Source organism: Martes martes (assembly GCF_963455335.1).
Source record: "Martes martes genome assembly, chromosome: 18".
Taxonomy (NCBI): Eukaryota; Metazoa; Chordata; class Mammalia; order Carnivora; family Mustelidae; genus Martes; species Martes martes.
The window spans coordinates 38646329-38662678 of NC_137906.1; the positions used below are offsets into that span (position 1 = coordinate 38646329).

Here is a 16350-nt window from a genome sequence, read left to right on the forward strand (position 1 = left end):
CAGACAACTGGAACTACATCGACAGGGGTGACACCAGGGCTTGTGTCCTGGCAGTGTCCTTCTGGCTTCACCTCCTTCTGGGCAGGGAAGGACAAAACTTGCAGGGCTGCATTTCCCCCACTCCTCCCACCATTTGCTTTGGAGGGCCAGTAAAGTCCCAAGAGTCTGGAGGAGTACTGGCCAGACAGACTGACCCTCATCATGGTCCTCAGCAGCGTGGGACCAGTGGCTTTGTTCCTGCTTCCCCTCCCCCCACATCACGGGAGAAGAGGCGTCTGATTGCCTGCCCAGGATCAAGACTCTGGAATCCAGCCCCAGCCCCTCCTTCACATACTTACCCTTTGCTCTGCAGGGCAGAAAGCGAAGGTGATGGCTTGGGCGCTGGAGGACCATGTGGCTGACCTTGAGCCCTCCCAGTTGTAAAAGCCTCCAAATCTGTGAGAAAGAGAACGCAACTGTCATCACTGGGAACAAACAAATGATGACACTCATAGCTCAGTTCCTCCACTGTGCGGAGCATTTCCTGTGCGTTTTCCGCTATTTCACAAGCGGCTTCTTTTTACCCATCCTCTGGGTTCCAGGGCAGAGATTGTTTCAGACAGCTGCTTCTGGCCTCTCCTGGTCAACACCATGATCAAGACGCCCAGTGACCACCTGCTGGACTCCCTGGAGGAGCTGGAAGACAATGACTTTGAGAAGTTCAAGTTTAAGCTGAGCATCAGTCTGGAGAAGGATCACTGCCGGATCCCCCGGGGCCAGCTCCAGAATGCCAACCCCGTGAAGCTGGCCACTCTGATGATCACCCACTATGGGGAAGAGTATGCTGCGAGGCTGACCCTGCAAGTCCTGAGGGCCATGAACCAGAACCTCCTGGCAGAGGAGCTTAACAGGGTGATTCGCCCAGGTAAGCGGGCTCCACGCCCCATTCCTCTCCCAGTGCGTCTGGCTATTCATGGGGTAGAAGGTGCAAGAGGGAACTTGTCTTTAGGCCAATGTGTTGTAACTTGGGTTAGGAGTCCCAGGTCTACCATGACCCCAGAGACTCTGGTCGAGCAAGTTCTTTGTGCTGCTTAGGTCTTTGGAGCTGGTTTATTATAGCTAAGGCTCCCGATGGCTTTAAAAAAGGGCAGGGGAGGGGGGCGAGGAGCGTTGTGGGGGAGGCTGAGATTCTCACTGCAGGGCGGAATCAGGAGAGGCGGGAGTTAGATGCCTGGTCTTAAAGGGGCCCTAACTTCATTGTGATTAACCCCTATGTACAGACCAGTACCTTCAGGAGAGAAAAAAAAAAAAAAAAAAAGGCTTGCTGACTGACCATATCAGCAGGGTCAACAGGTAATCTTCACATTGAAATCCGTCTATTTTCAGTTTTGAGTTCTTCTTTGACACATTTCACAAAGGTATTTTAAAGTTCCCAATTCTTTCCCTTCCTTTCTTTCATCTTTTCTCTTTCCTTGTTTTTCTTCCTCCTCCTCCTCCTTTGTTCTGTTCCTGTTTTCTCTAACTTTCTGACTTTATCACACTGTGATCAACGAGTGTGGCCTATTGGATTTTTGCTTTCAAAGAATTTTTATTATTTGAGATGTGGGGGCAGATACGTAACGGGCTTAAAAAGTATTGGTTAGTGTTTGAGTATTTCTTCTACTTCTAGACTTTGAGGACATGTTAGAAATGCTTTCCATGTCTTTTTCTGGAGTAGAATGTTTAAATAACATAAAAGTTCTCCACTCTTTGAAAGACTGATAGGAAAAAAAAAAATGAAAGACTGGTAGTACGAAACCATGATCTCAGTCCAGTGTGATTTGATGAGTAGAATTTAATGTTTTAAAACCTGGTTATTGGGGCGCCTGGGTGGCTCAGTGCGTTAAAGCCTCTGCCTTTGGCTCAGGTCATGATCTCAGGGTCCTGAGATCGAGCCCCACATTGGGCTCTCTGCTCAGTGGGGAGTCTGCTTCTCCCTCTCTCTCTGCCTACTTGAGATATCTCCCTCTGTGTCAAATAAATAAAATCTTTTAAACAAACAAACAAACAAACTGGGTTATTAGCATCTTCAGGGCTTTCCCATTCATTCTTGAGCCAGTTTGGGGAACTTACATTTTCCCAGGAAGCCAAGTGTTTGCAACAGCAAAGCGTTTTAAACAGCTCTGAAGCAATTTTAGTAAGAGCCTCTTCTACCAAAAATTAAAGGGCTGATTATAGGATATCTTCTTTTATTCGTTAGAGCAGTGGTTTTCAAGTTCCATCCAAGGAAGATAATTCAGGGATTCTTTAGAATGTTAACAAATACTTAATCCAAATTTTATTAACTTTTCTAACCTACAAATCCAACAAATGCATATGAAAATGTGTCATTAACCAAATTTTGAAATTCTAGAGGCCACCAGGGTGATAGTTTGTGCTGTCCTTGAACTCCTTTTTATGTAGTCCTTAGAATTAAGCCTTTCCTGTCATTTCTGTTTAATGAAACTGTATCCTGAAACTTCACAGCAAGCTGTTTTTTTTTTTAAAGATTTTATTTATTTGACACAGAGAGAGAGATCACAAGTAGGCAGAGAGGCAGGCAGAGAGAGATGGAGAAGCAGGCTCTCCGCTCAGTGGAGAGCCGGATGCAGGGCTCGATCCCAGGACCCCAGGATCGGGACCCGAGCTGAAGGCAGAGGCTTAACACACTGAGCCACCCCGGTGCCCCGAAAGCAAGCTGTTTTAAAAACAACAACACAGGGGCACCGGGGTGGTTCAGTCGGTTGAGCAACTGCCTTCAGCTCAGGTCATGATCCAGGAGTCCCGGGACTGAGTCCCACGTCAGGTTCCCTGCTCAGGGGGGAGTCTGCTTCACCTTCTGACCCTCTGCTTCTCATGCTCTCTCTCTCTCTCTCTCTCAAACAAATAAAGTCTTTTTTAAAAAACACCATTTCCACTTACTTACCTGTTTGTTAGGATTTTCTTCATGTCGTGAAACCACAGAATAAAACAGAAATCAATTAGTTTCTGAAGTTTTAACTGTCCTTCAAAATCTGTTTTCAAATTTTTATGCCAAATACCTTAATTCTTCTTATTGATGGGTTTTATAAGTGAGTTTTACACACCTATAATCACACACACATTAATACCAGTAAACCAGGGGGGATATTTATTTTACAAATTAAGAATTTTGTGTAAGACTTTATATTGGAAACAAGTTCTCCTGCCAAAGAAGTTTGAAAAGCACTACTTGAGAAATACATAGCAAATAATTAGCATTTTATTATTTTTTATCCTTTTTTTAGTTTTTTTTAAATAAATCTTTGCTTTTTTTTTTTTTAAAGATTTCATTTATTTATGTGACAGAGAGAGATCACAGGTAGGCAGAGAAGCAGGCAGAGAGGGAGGAAGGGAAGCAGGCTCCCTGCTGAGCAGAGAGCCTGATACGGGGCTCGATCCCAGGACTCGATCCCAGGACTCTGGGATCACGACCTGAGCTGAAGGCAGAGGCTTTAACCCACTGAGCCACCCAGGTGCCCACTTTTTTTTAGCATTTTATTATTTAATGGTAATTACTGTTGCCTAGAACATTCTGAACTTGTCATTTCTGAGAGGATTTTTCCTTCTCTCCCTTCTCTCTCAACCCCTAGCCCCAAGCACTGCACAATTTCATGCCTTGTCATCCTGTTGTCTTTGCAGAGCTTCTGATACAAGAAAGTGGCACCGATGGTTCAGCAATGTCTTGTTCCTCTGGGGAGAATAAGCCCAAAAGTCTGAAGATACCAGATGGCCTGAAAGGTGACAGGCAGCAGCAAAATGGTGATGGGGCCCCCGGCCTGCCCTCCAGCCAGCATGAGGCTGGAAGGGGGCCCCCGAAGAAGCCTCCAGGCAAACAGAGAGATCAGAAGAGTTCTGAGGGCCTGGATACGTCGCGCAAGTCAAGGCCCAGGAGCATGACTCTGGGTGCCAGGAGAAGCCCACTCCCCAGCAAACCACAGGGGGAGAAGGGGAGTCCGAGTGCCAGGCTACCCAGGAATGCCAACTCTTTAGGACGGCTCCAAGAACTTGACTCTGGGTCACTTACTGGGTCCCTAGGAAGAATAAAACCCAAGATCTCTGAAGGACATTTACCTTCAGAGCAGAAGCGACCCAGAAGTCTTGAACTTAACATTTTTCTGGGAGAGAGAGAGACTCCCAAATCAGAAACTCTTCTCTCTCAAGATAAAATGAGAAGTGATCATCCAGACTCAGCAGCCGCCCCCAGTGAAGTGGCCACTCTGGATATAGGTGCTACCGTGGCTCCAGAGAAAGGCTCCAGGAATCCAGAACATTCCATGATTTTGAAGGGGGGAGTATTCAAGAATACACTTTCCAGTGCATCATTGTCTGGAGACCGGATGACCTGGGAGCATCCAGAATCCACAGGACCCTCAAAGAAAAATGGAATTGAGGGTCAAGAACCCCCCGAGGCCTTGAGGGAGATGGTAGGCAGTGAGCTCCATTACCCTTCAGGTCCGGGAGTCCCTTCTTCAGGTAAGAAAGGACCCCAGAACTCAGAAGACCTGGCATCCTTAGGAAGGGTGACCTGTGCAGGTGTTTCCTCACAAACCTTCTATCCCCACTGTATTTATGTCACAAGATCCCTGAGTGCCCCCCTGGGATCCGCAACCCATTGAGAATCTGAGGTAGGCTGTGAATCCTGAAAAAAAATGCACGTATGCACATCATCATAAAATGTTGCATCAAAGTTCAAGTTCTTAGACACTTTGAAATCCTTTAGAATGCCAAGGAATTCATGGACCCCAGCTTAAGCCTCTGGGAAAGACTGGGTAAAAATACCCGCTTCTCACAATGACCCCATGGCTGTATGTCATGAGGCTAAGAGTCTGCCACTCACCTCTCTGGGCAGGGAGGTGAGCTATTGGCTAAAATCCTAAATCACTTTTACTAAGGAGGCAGAAATTGAGATTATGTTGGGTTGTGGATAACAGAAATGTCAAAATAGCACTAACTGAAACAAGACAGAAGTTTCTTTCTCCTTTTTTTTTTTCGGCTCAGAACAGATATGGTATTCCATGGGTGAGGAACCAAGGCTCCTGCTGTGTTTCTGCTCCACCGAGTTTGCTCTCAAACTCATGGTCTCAGAGGGTGGCATCCTCATTTCAAGCAGCAGGATGGAAGGACAAAGGAGAAGAGTATAAGCTTAGGGAAAGTTTCCAGAAGTTTCTAGAAGCTGCTCGTGATGCCTCCATTTATATCCCTTTGGCCTGAATGTAGTCAAATAGCCATACCTAACTGCAAGAAATGGGGTCTTTGTTGGGGGGGGAGCAGCAATCAATTCTATCACAAGGAAAAGAGGGGCGAACGGTTACTACGGGGCCCTCGCACAGTCTCACTTACAGATGTGATATGAATTCCCGGGATCTTGTGAGAGGCGGTGGGAGGGGACTAATGAATTGAGTATGTTTCTGTTTCTTCTTGTACCTCCTGTCATTTCTGCTTTATGAAGTCGTGCTATGGTCCTGGGGCACAGCTGGTCGTAGCTCTCTGTCATCATGTTGGGTGTATACCCTTCGGTCAAGTCCCTTTCCCTACTTCCATTGAATTCTTCCTGCACAGGGATGTGAAGAGAGGTCCCTTTAGTTCTCTCATTCAACACACACTTCTCACATCCTTACCGTGTGCCAGGAACTCTGCTAGGGGTCAAGCTCTGAGTGAATCGCTGTCCCCAGGGGGTCTCTCACTCGAGTCACGAGAAGCCTGGATGGTGGTTTTATGCGGCAAAGCAAACACTGGTCAGAATGTCTCACTACCTTTATACCACCTGCTAGATCCGTATATGTGTAGGAGGAAGGCATGGAATTTATAACAAAAGGCCTTTCTTTAGGATAATTATCCAGGAATTCCAAGTCTCGGGACTGTCATGAGCCCTCAGCCCTCGCGTCCGCCGGGTAGTCTGCCGCCTTGCTGGCGCAAAGTCAGGGGAGGACAAGCTGGAAGCGGCCACAGTCTAACCAGGAATTTGTGTGTCCCGGCATGGGTTCGCTGTCTCTCTCGGCCGTCCTTTGTAAGCACCCCTTCATAACGTTCTGGGTTTGTCACTCGGGAAATTCTTCCACTGCCGTGTCTCCAGGGAAGCCACAGGATGAGGCTGTATATCCCCCCGGCTGTGCCCAGGAAAGAGATGAGTCCTGCAGATACTCCATCGCTTCCAGGGACCCCAAGACCTCGGGCAAATGCTCATCCAGCAGCCTCCTGCACCTGGCCTCACTCACAGTAAATAACTCCGAAGACTACAAGCAGCAAGAAGGCTTGCACATGGCCACTTTGAGCCCCAAGTCCCTACCACAGTGTGAGCGACACATGAAGCAGGTCCAGCTGCTCTTTTGTGAGGACCACAGGGAGCCCATCTGTCTCATCTGCAGTCTGAGTCAGGAGCATCGAGGCCACCAGGTGCGCCCCATCGAGGAGGCTGCCCTGGAATACAAGGTAGGTCTTCTTGGGGGTGGGGTGGGGAGAGGCTTTTAAAAGTCAGGGCTACTTTATTTCCCAGCCCTGGGATGTTGGTGCATTAGTCAGCATTCTTCGGCTGTAAGTAGCAAAAACACAATACAAGCCAGATCAGCAAAGAGGGAATTTACTGGTTCATGGAGCTGAGATCCAAGGGCACTAGCTTCAGGTAAGGCTGAATCCAGGTGCCCACATGGCATTAAGAATCTCTCTCTCTCACCACTTCTTGGATATGCTTCCCCTGGTGTGATGGATTCATTCTCCCCCTTTCCTGGGCCCCCTCCCTGTGCTCTTGGCTGCAGCAGAGTCTCCTAAAGCAGCAAAATCTCCTAAAGCAGATTTTCCTCTCTAGAGTTGGCCCAACTAAAGATGGCAGAGGCCAAGTTTAGGCTTCAACAAGCGCCTCTTTTTCAGGAGCAAATTCGAAAGCAGCTGGAGCATCTGAAGGCGTTGAGAAAATCTGGGGAGGAACAGAGATCTCAGGGGGATAAGAAGACTGCAAAATTGCTGGTAAGGGCAGGGGTGTTCTATGGCCAATCCTTGCCTGAGTTCACCCCTGCAAAAGGAGGGAGCGTGCCAAAAGTGGGCAGGGGAGTCCCCAAATTATACTGTTTCATAGGGAAGCAGAACTCATCACCTGTTTAGAACCACCTGCTTTTGAGGGGGCAGGGAGGTAACGGGAGTCCAAGGATGAGCTTGTCCCTGGAGAGGGAGACCAACACCCAGCAGGAAAGGAAATCTCCAAGGAGACTGTGCTTTCTCATATTCACCACAAAATGGTTTAGAGAAATTAACACCAGTGGCTGTCACTGAGGGGTGGGATTGAGGAAATGGGAAAAGAAACTTTTCCATTTTAAATACACCTTTGTATTATTTTTATAATTGTCCTTTTCAGTTTTTTTTTTAAACAATATGGGTTTTTAAAATTCAAATGGTTAGACATTTTCTTTTAAACTGCCATTTTGTGATGTCACGGATTTCAATAAATACACTTGTTGGCCTTCTGCTATCGAACCTGGACACATAAGTTGCTCCCATTTTCCCTGCAAGCAAATTCAGTTATCCCCAAAAGCCTTAATTTGTCTGACCCATTCTGTTGGCGGGATCCCATCTCCCATACCACAATGGGAAACAGGCAAAGATAACAAACGGCAGGAATGGGGGTGGGCATGGCATTGGCCCAAGTGTCTAACTTTTGCAAAACTCATGAAGTGTAGTAAAAGAAAACCCCTTTCTAGGGTGCATGGGTGGCTCAGTCAGTTAAGACTGACCTGATTTCTGCTCAGGTCATGATCTCAGGATCGTGAGATCAAGCCCCACATCGAGCTCCATGCTGGGTGTAGACTCTGCTTAAGATTCTCTCTCTCCTTCTGTCCTTCCCCTCGTCACCTTCCCCACCCCGTTCACCAGCTCTCTCTCTCTCTCTCTCTTTCTCTCTGTCTAAAAAAGAAGAAAAGAAAACCCCTTTCTTATAATACCAGGTGGCTTGGAACTCATGGGTAAAGCAGAGGTCAGGGATGCCCCCCACCATGAAGATGAGGCAGAAGCCTGGGCCACAGGGCAACTCAGGGAGATAAGAAGGTCTGGTCTTCCCTTAAGACATTCACCATAACATGAGCCCCTATGAAAAGGTGATGCTGTTTTCAAGACTTCTACTCGTCCTCCTTCTTTCAATAGTCAAAATACAGGGAATTTTTAAATTTTTTAATCATATGGAAAGGGAGGGAAACTCTTTTTTACAGCACAATGACAGCTAAAACAAGTATGGAAGGATGGTTATGGGGTGCCTGGCTGCCTCAGTCAGAGAGTATATGACTCGTGATCTCAGAGGCCTGAGTTCAAGCCCTGCGATGGGTGCAGAGATTACTTAAATCAATCAATAAATAAAAACTTCTAAATACTTCAAAAAAGAAATTCTCCACTAAATGAACACCAATATAACAATCAACACCAACAAAGATCATCAACAGATGCTAAAATTTATAGCAGAAGTTCGTAAGAGAAAAAGATATGGACATCCTCTCAAAGTACCACCCCTCAGATTACTCATTAATTATAAAGGAAATAATACATATTTACACTGAAGAGGCGAGGCAGACCCCCTCTTCAACCAAGTGACTGATCCCTGAATCGCAATAATGGTGATGGACAGACTGGACACTATTTGCCTCCCCGTGGGATGTGTTAGGGAGCCCAGAGCATTAAAAAATATGGTATTCCTGTCTAAGATACTGAACCTGAATTTAATCATGAGCAAAATTATCAGACAATTTTAGAACATAGGCCATTGAACATGACAACTGATCTGTCCTCTTTAAGGAAAAAAAGCCAATGTTAGCATCCTTAACAACAAAAGGCGAGGAAACATTTTTGGTTCAAAAGGACTAAAGAACTCAAAATGATGAGACCTCTCAAGCCCAGTCTTAGAAGATTTGAAGGGGCTTCTCCCTCCAGAGAGGAAGGAGAAGTGTCCCTATAGCCACTCCACCTTTCCACAGAAACTCTTGATAGAACACGGACCCACGTGTGATGGTAGTAGAAGTCAAGTTCACTTACATTCACGTAGGTGGACTGACTGCCTTCATTCGGAGCCACACTGAGGACCTCCTGGATGCCAGCACTTTGGTGGGGAGTAGAGACAAGTCTCCTTCCTGGACCCTTTGGTGGTTATAACCTTGTCCGTTTACAACCCCAGGCATATGTCATCCTCACACTGGCTTTCAAGGAAGGAAAAGGATGACATCAGATATCTTAGTGTCCTGTGTCTGCCTTAACAGAGTACCGAAGACTGAACGGCTTAAACCACAGAAATGTATCCCCTCCAGTCCTGTAGGCCGGGAGTCCACAGTCAAGGCGCCAGCAGGACTGGTTCCTTCTGAGGACCGTGAAGGAGAGACGTCTTCCGGGACTCTACCCTCAGCTGCTCAATGTCATCTTTTCCCTGTTTCTTCGCACGCTGTTTTCCCTGCATCTGGGTCCCAACCTCCCCACTCCAGTGGCCACTCCAGTATGACCTCCTCTTACCTAATTACATCCGCAATGACGTTATTTCCAAATAAGATCATATTCTTTAGGTCCTAGAGGTTAGGACTTTAACATAAATTTTGGAGGGGATACAAATCAACTCAGAATACTAGGTTTTAGGGAATTTTACAAGAGTCAGCCCCTGCCACCCTCAGTCTGTTCTGGAAGGTTCTGGCCCATTTTGTCTCCTTCTCTGAAATCCAGTCCTCCAAGAAGCTGAGGGATCCAGCCTCTTAACCGCCTCCAGGAGGTGGGCTTCTAGGGATTCCCTGGGCGCACCCCTCCAGCACACTGCACAGACCCCTACACCTTTCTGTTCCTCAGAAACAAACTGAAACCCAGAAGCAGAGACTCCGGCACCAGTTGGAGCAGCTGTACCATCATCTGCAGCAGCAAGAGAAGCTCTTTGTGGCCTCACTGGAGGATCTGACCCAGACCATTGGCCAGGTCAGGGAGAAATACAGCACCCAAGTGTCCAGAGACATTGCACATCTTGACAAGCTGATTGGGGACCTGGAGGCCAAGCAGTGCCAGCCGGAATGGGAGCTCATGCAGGTAAGTGCGGCTGGCTTTCCCCTGCCCACTGTGCCCAGTAGGATGACATGGGCTCCCAGCACTGCCATTAGCTCTGCCCAAGTCAGTACAAGACAAAGGTCTTGTGCCCAGACCCCTCTTATGACCTCTCAGGAGCCCAGGGTGGCCCCAGCTTTCAAAGGGATCCCCTGGCATCTCCCAGAAGAGAAGAGCAGGGTTTGGGCGCAGTTCTGTTGCAAGCCCCACGAGGCTGCCACTTCGGGTGATGAAAATTAGAATGGGGGAGAGGTGCCCCGGTTTTGTTGACACCCCAGGGTGGAAAGACCAGGAGGAAAGACCAGGAGTCAGTGCAGCCCCTAGGAGACTGATAACGGAGAGCTTCCCTCTTTTCTCTCCTAGGACATCGGAGTCACCCTGCACAGGTACCGAGAGGTCCCCTCATGTTCCCTTGGGTATCCTGCAGGAAGCAGTTGGGGAGGCATCCCTAGGAGGGAGATGCTCCCAACCCCGGGTCTGTGACTCCTCCCGGTCTCCTCCTATCTCCTGCAGCTTCCTAAGTCCTTTCTGGATTTGTGTAGGGAAAATGGGAGTGTGATCAGGAGAGAGAGCACGGGTTGAAGAGGGCAAAGAGTGAACACAGCCTGTCGTGCTAAAGATGTTTCCTGAGAAACCTTCCTAAGTATTGCAATTTGCCTCATGCAAACTGTTCCTGCAGAAGTGCCTCCCTCCCTGAGGCCACAAATGCTTATGGTCTCAGGGAGGGAAGGACTGTCTAGGAGTGGAGATGCTAAGCCCAGACGGGGGAAGGAAGGGGAGGGAAGGGAGGAGGCTGGACATTACAGTCACCTCAGGAGCTTTACAAAATCCTGACATCCAGGCCCTGGCACACAAATTAAATACAGATCTTCAAGAGTATAAGAGCATAAATTCAAGAGCATAAATTTTTTGGTTTTTTTCTTTCTTTTTTGGTGGTAAAATACGTATAAAATGAAATGTACCACTCTGACCATTTCTAAAGGTGCAGTTCCTTGCCATTAAGTACATCCCTATTGTCGTGCAAGCACCACCACCACCATCTGCAGCACGTTCTCATCCTCCCAAATGGGAGCTCCGTACTATTAAAACATAACTCCCTATTCCCGCTTCACCCAGCCCCTGACAACCACCATTCTACGTCCTGTCTTTATGATTTTGACTGCTCTAACTGCTTTATATAAGCGGAATCATACAGTATCTGTGCTTTTGTGTCTGGCTTATTTCATTCAGCATAATGTCTTCAAGGTTCGTCCATATTGTAAAATGTGTCAGAATTTCATTCCTTTGTAAGGCGGCTGAGTAATATTCCACTGTGTGTGTACGCCACAATTTGTTTATCCTTTCGTCTATCAATGGACACTTGGGTTGTTTCCACCTTTTGGCTATTGTGAATAATGCTGCTGTGAATACCGCTGTACATCTATCTGTTTGAGTCTCTGCTTTCAATCCTTTGGGGCAAACACCTAGAAGTGGAATTGACATGTCATATGGTAACTCTATGTTTAGTTTTTTGAGGAACCACTATACTATTTACCACACTGTCTGTACCACTTTATGTTCCTAGCACCAATGCACAAGGGTCCCAATTTTTCTACATCCTTGCTAACACCTGTCATTTTCAGTTTTTCAAAATAATAATAATAACCATCCTAATGAGTCATATCTCATTGTGGTTTTCTTCTTATTTACTATCATTTTTATTTCAACAGAAAAGGACTAAAGAAGTATAATTAATTTGACATAGATAATTCTGGGCTGAGCATTTCAATATTAACACCATTTTAAGGCCGGTATTAAAACGTACTGTGGTTTTGATATCAGTGGTTTTTATAACTCCTTAGGTGATGCCAATCTGTGGTCAAAGTTGAGAACCAGTGTTTAAAACCCAGAGTCCAGGGAGGACTTTCTTTGCCAAGCCCAAGTGGGTTGGGTGTCCCCTGTGGATGCTACACCTTACTTCCACCTCATGGGAACTTGGGCTACCCGCATGCACCGGCGCTCTCTGGCCAACAGTCTTTTGTCTCTAGGGTCAAGATAGCGACTGTTCCTAAGCCATGGTACACTCCTCCAGAGGTGGAAAAAAAGATCCACTTGATCTACCAGAAATCAGAGTTTATGGAGAAGAGCATGAAGTCTTTCTGGGGTAGGTGGGCTTGGGGGGAAATCGGGAAGCACCTACTTGCTTCCTCTCTGATGTCCATGTAGCCCAGACCCCTCTGACATCCCTTTTCCATCTGCTATGGCCTTTCTGATGCCATCTTCAGCTTCTTCCTGATCTATCCCTAGCTGGGAACCTAACTCAAGCTCCCTTTCTTCTTTCAGAAACCCTGCGTTCAGAAATGGACACCTTCAATGGTGAGTATAGTGATGGCAGAATGTGCTTGCCGGGGGTTACTGTCATATTTCCTGTGATGTTGACTTCTGGGCATTATTCAGAAGAGAGAATAGCACCTGTAACAAAGGCAGAAGAAAGCCTTCATAGGCTCTGTGCTGGACTTGGCATCTGGGTCAACTCGTCAGACCACAGAGTCACCAAGGCAGGCTCTAGGGTCCAGGAGAATGGGGTTAATCCAAGGAGAGGAAGCAAGGTTCTGAGCTGGGGTAGGGGTCCTTGTCTTTCCTTGTTGTGATAACCAGGGTACATTCAGACTCTGAATTGGGACACTCGGGTTTCATCGCACCCCTTCCCTCTTCTTTTTCTCTGTAGTTCCAGAACTGATTTGCGCTCAGGCACATGCTGGTAAGTGCCCAGACTGAGGCAAGTGGACTTCACCTGCTGGGTCCCTGTGCAGACCTCCAGTGCGTTCCAGAAGAATGTCCCTATCCATGTTTCCTGGAGGTGGGGAGAACCCTGTGGGTACGCTGTCCATGGACCCCCAACAAGGTATTCTAATTCTTTCTGCAGTTAATGTGATTCTGGATACAGAAACTGCCCACCCCAACCTCATCTTCTCTAATAACCTGAAGAGCGTAAGACTTGGAAACAAGTGGAATCGTCTGCCTGACAATCCAGAAAGGTTTGATAGTTGCACCATTGCCCTAGGCCTTCCAAGCTTCCTCTCTGGCCGCCACTACTGGGAAGTGGAGGTGGGAAACAAGACAGGGTGGATCCTGGGCATCTGCAAGGCATCTGCAAGCAGGAAAGGGACCATGACACTGTCAGCCAACAATGGCTACTGGGTGGTGATGATGATGAAGCGAAATGAGTACCAGGTGTCCACCATTCCCCCAACACGCCTGCAGATAAGGGAAGCCCCCAGACGTGTGGGCATCTTCCTGGACTACATGGCTGGAGACATTTCCTTTTACAATGTAACGTACAAGTCCCTCATCTACACATTCACCAGCTTCTCTTTTTCTGGGGCCCTTCAGCCTATGTTCAGCCCGGGAATACATGATGGAGGGAAGAACATGGATCCTCTGACCATCTGTCCCATGGCTGACCAGAGGCCGCAATGAATGCCCAACACTTTGTATCTCTCTTCCGGCTCTCAGCCTTCTATCTTGAATCTGTACACTCAACTGTCATTATTGAATGCCTACTGGGTTCCAGCTGCTGTGGTAACATAACAAACAAGAGAAGAGTGCCTGTGCCCAAAGAGCCTATGGAATGGGAGCAGAAATAAGCTGAGAACCCAAATATTGGTAAACAAAGGGGGAAGAGAACATGTACTGATGACACCAAAGAGGAAGAAGTACATGGCTGTAGCTTAATAAATCCTTGTATGAATTAGCACCCTGAGATGTCACTAAGGCAGAGAGCTCACCCTCATTCTGCCCTCATTCTGCTCCATGGCAAGGATGTGTCCCCTCATTCTATCCTCTTTCTTGAGGACTTGGAAAGCTGAGAAACAAAACAAGCAGACTGGACTCTTATATTTTTATATCTGGATTAATGAACTACGGATTTTAAGAATATTGGCTAGGCCTCATAAATAAATCAATTATAAAACTTGGTCATAATTGCACTCAGTTTGCACTCAGTTTGTTGTCACTTAGTCAGTCATTGTGAGACTCATGTCCCTACTGAACACCACGAGAAGGATGGAGCTGCTATAGTGGGAAAACATTTGACACATATTCCCAGTGTCAGGTTTTTTTTTTTAAAAGATTTTATTTATTTATTAGAGAGAGAGAGAGAGAGAGAGAGAGATATCACAAGTAGGCAGAGAGGCAGGCAGAGAGAGGGGGAAGCAGGCTCCCCGCTGAGCAGAGAGCCGATGCAGGGCTGGACTCCAGGACCCTGAGATCACGACCCGAGCCGAAGGCAGAGGCTCAACCCACTGAGCCACCCAGGCACCCCCGCCCAGTGTCAGGTTTTTGAAAAATTCTGTCCTGATCTGTATCTGAAGATCTGTTCTAGTTCACAGATATCCTCTCTATCATTCCATATGTAAAGAGTTGTAAAGAGAAAGGATGTAAAGGGATGAAAGAATCAGATGGAGATTAAACACTAAACCCCTCCTACCCCAACTCATCTTTCCATCTGCACTCTAGAGCCTAGACTGGACTCAGCTTCTCCATGACTGTGGCCCTGGTTTCTTCAATGGAGCCTTGTTCTATCCACATAATCCATCCTCTGACAAAGATCGTGTGCTTTATCTGCTTAGTTGTTCCCAATTCTTCCTTGCTATAACCCTTCCATAAACAGCTTCCTGTATTTTATCCACCATCTCCCCATACACATATTTTTCCCTCTGTTATTCCTAAAATGGCTCCAGAATGGGGCCATATGATCCTTCAGAAAGATTAAATAATGTTTCATGCACAAAGCAATGTTTGTCATTTAAAATTTTTTGCTCATCGAATACAGATATAATGGGGTTTTACCTATGTTTTAATTTATTTCATTATCTGTTAGTAGGGCTGTGCATTTTCCATGTGGACTTCTACCTTTTGCTTCATTCTACAGAAACTGCACAGCCTCTTTGACTATTTGCTATGTGGGATCTAGATATTGAACGTCGTTGTCTTTAGTATTTCTTCAAAAATATTTTATTATTTAATTTTATTTATTTGTCAGAGAAGCAGGCTCCCCGCTAAAAAGGACCTGATGCAAGACTCAATCCCAGGATCATGAGATCATGACCTGAGCCAAAGGCAGATGCTTAACCCACTGAGCCATCCAGGCGCCGCTCAAAAATATTTTACATACTAAACATCGGTATTTGTATGATGAAAATTTCCATCTGGTGTTTTTTTTAATTGAGATATAATTCACAAACCATAAAATTCACCCCTTTAAAGTGTAGCGTTAAGTGGGTTTTAGCAAACTCACAATGTGGAAATATCACCAGTAAATCCAGAACATTTTCCTCACCCCTAGAACAAGCCCTGCATCCACTGGCAGTCGCTTGCCACTCTCCCCTTCCCCCAGCCCCTGGCAACTACTATCCTATTTTTGTCTCTGTGGATTTGCCTATTCTGAACATTTCGTGCAAGCAGAATCACACAGTATGAGGTCTTCTGTGACTGACTCCTTTCACTTGGCATAATGTTTTCGAGGTCCATCCATGTTGCAGCACATACTAGTACTCATTCATTTCTTATTCTTATATGGATATACTACATCTTGTTTAGCCACTTATCAGGGTTTTTTAAAGATTTTTGAGAGAGAGAGAGAGAGAGAGAGAGAGAGCGCGCGCGCGCATGCGCGCATGAGCTTGGTGGGGTGGGGGGGGAGGGCTGAGGGAGACCTGAGATCATGACCTGAGCTGAAGGCAGATGCTTAACCAACTGAGTTATCCAAGCTGCCCCCAAATTAAATTAATGTTCTTTTGTGTTCTCTTATTGGTTATTAAATTCCATTTTTTGTACATAGTATAAGGACACATGCTGTCTTTCCAGAAGAGTAGACAATTTTTGGTAGCACCACCTATTTTACACTAAGTTGAAATGCTACCCTTTCATATAGGTCCATGTACATTCAGATCAACTTTAGCGCTTACTACTCTTTTCTGATCTACTTATTGACGTCTGGTTCAAACCACACTGCTTTGATTCAAGTTTTTGTTACTGTTCGTTTTTGGCTTTTGATGTCCGGAAAAGCAAGTATCCTTTGTTTTTAGAAAAACTTTTGGCACCACAGTTTTGACACTAGTCTGCAACATATTTTAAAACACGGCTAAATGTGTCACCTATAGTTAGCGTTCAGGAAAAAAACCCATCCATCTATACCTTTACTTTGGTCGTCCAGCTGGAGGCTGGCGTTACGTAGAAGAAGAAGGCGCTCCCTGCCCCGGGGCTGTCACAACCCCGATCAGGGCTTCACAGGGGAATGAACCGAGT

General features: G+C 46.4%; 1 protein-coding gene across 1 annotated transcript; it reads left to right on the top strand.

Annotated features, from left to right (window-relative positions):
• Nucleotides 1–630: 630 nt before the first annotated feature.
• On the top strand, nucleotides 631–13521 carry MEFV (MEFV innate immunity regulator, pyrin; the record flags this gene model as incomplete). Its single annotated transcript, XM_080830408.1, has 10 exons — nucleotides 631–904; nucleotides 3658–4491; nucleotides 6092–6447; nucleotides 6883–6978; nucleotides 9817–10047; nucleotides 10426–10448; nucleotides 12090–12205; nucleotides 12385–12417; nucleotides 12770–12802; nucleotides 12968–13521. 10 exons carry the CDS (start codon nucleotides 631–633, stop codon nucleotides 13519–13521), a joined length of 2550 nt encoding a protein of 849 aa, XP_080686534.1.
• Nucleotides 13522–16350: the final 2829 nt, after the last annotated feature.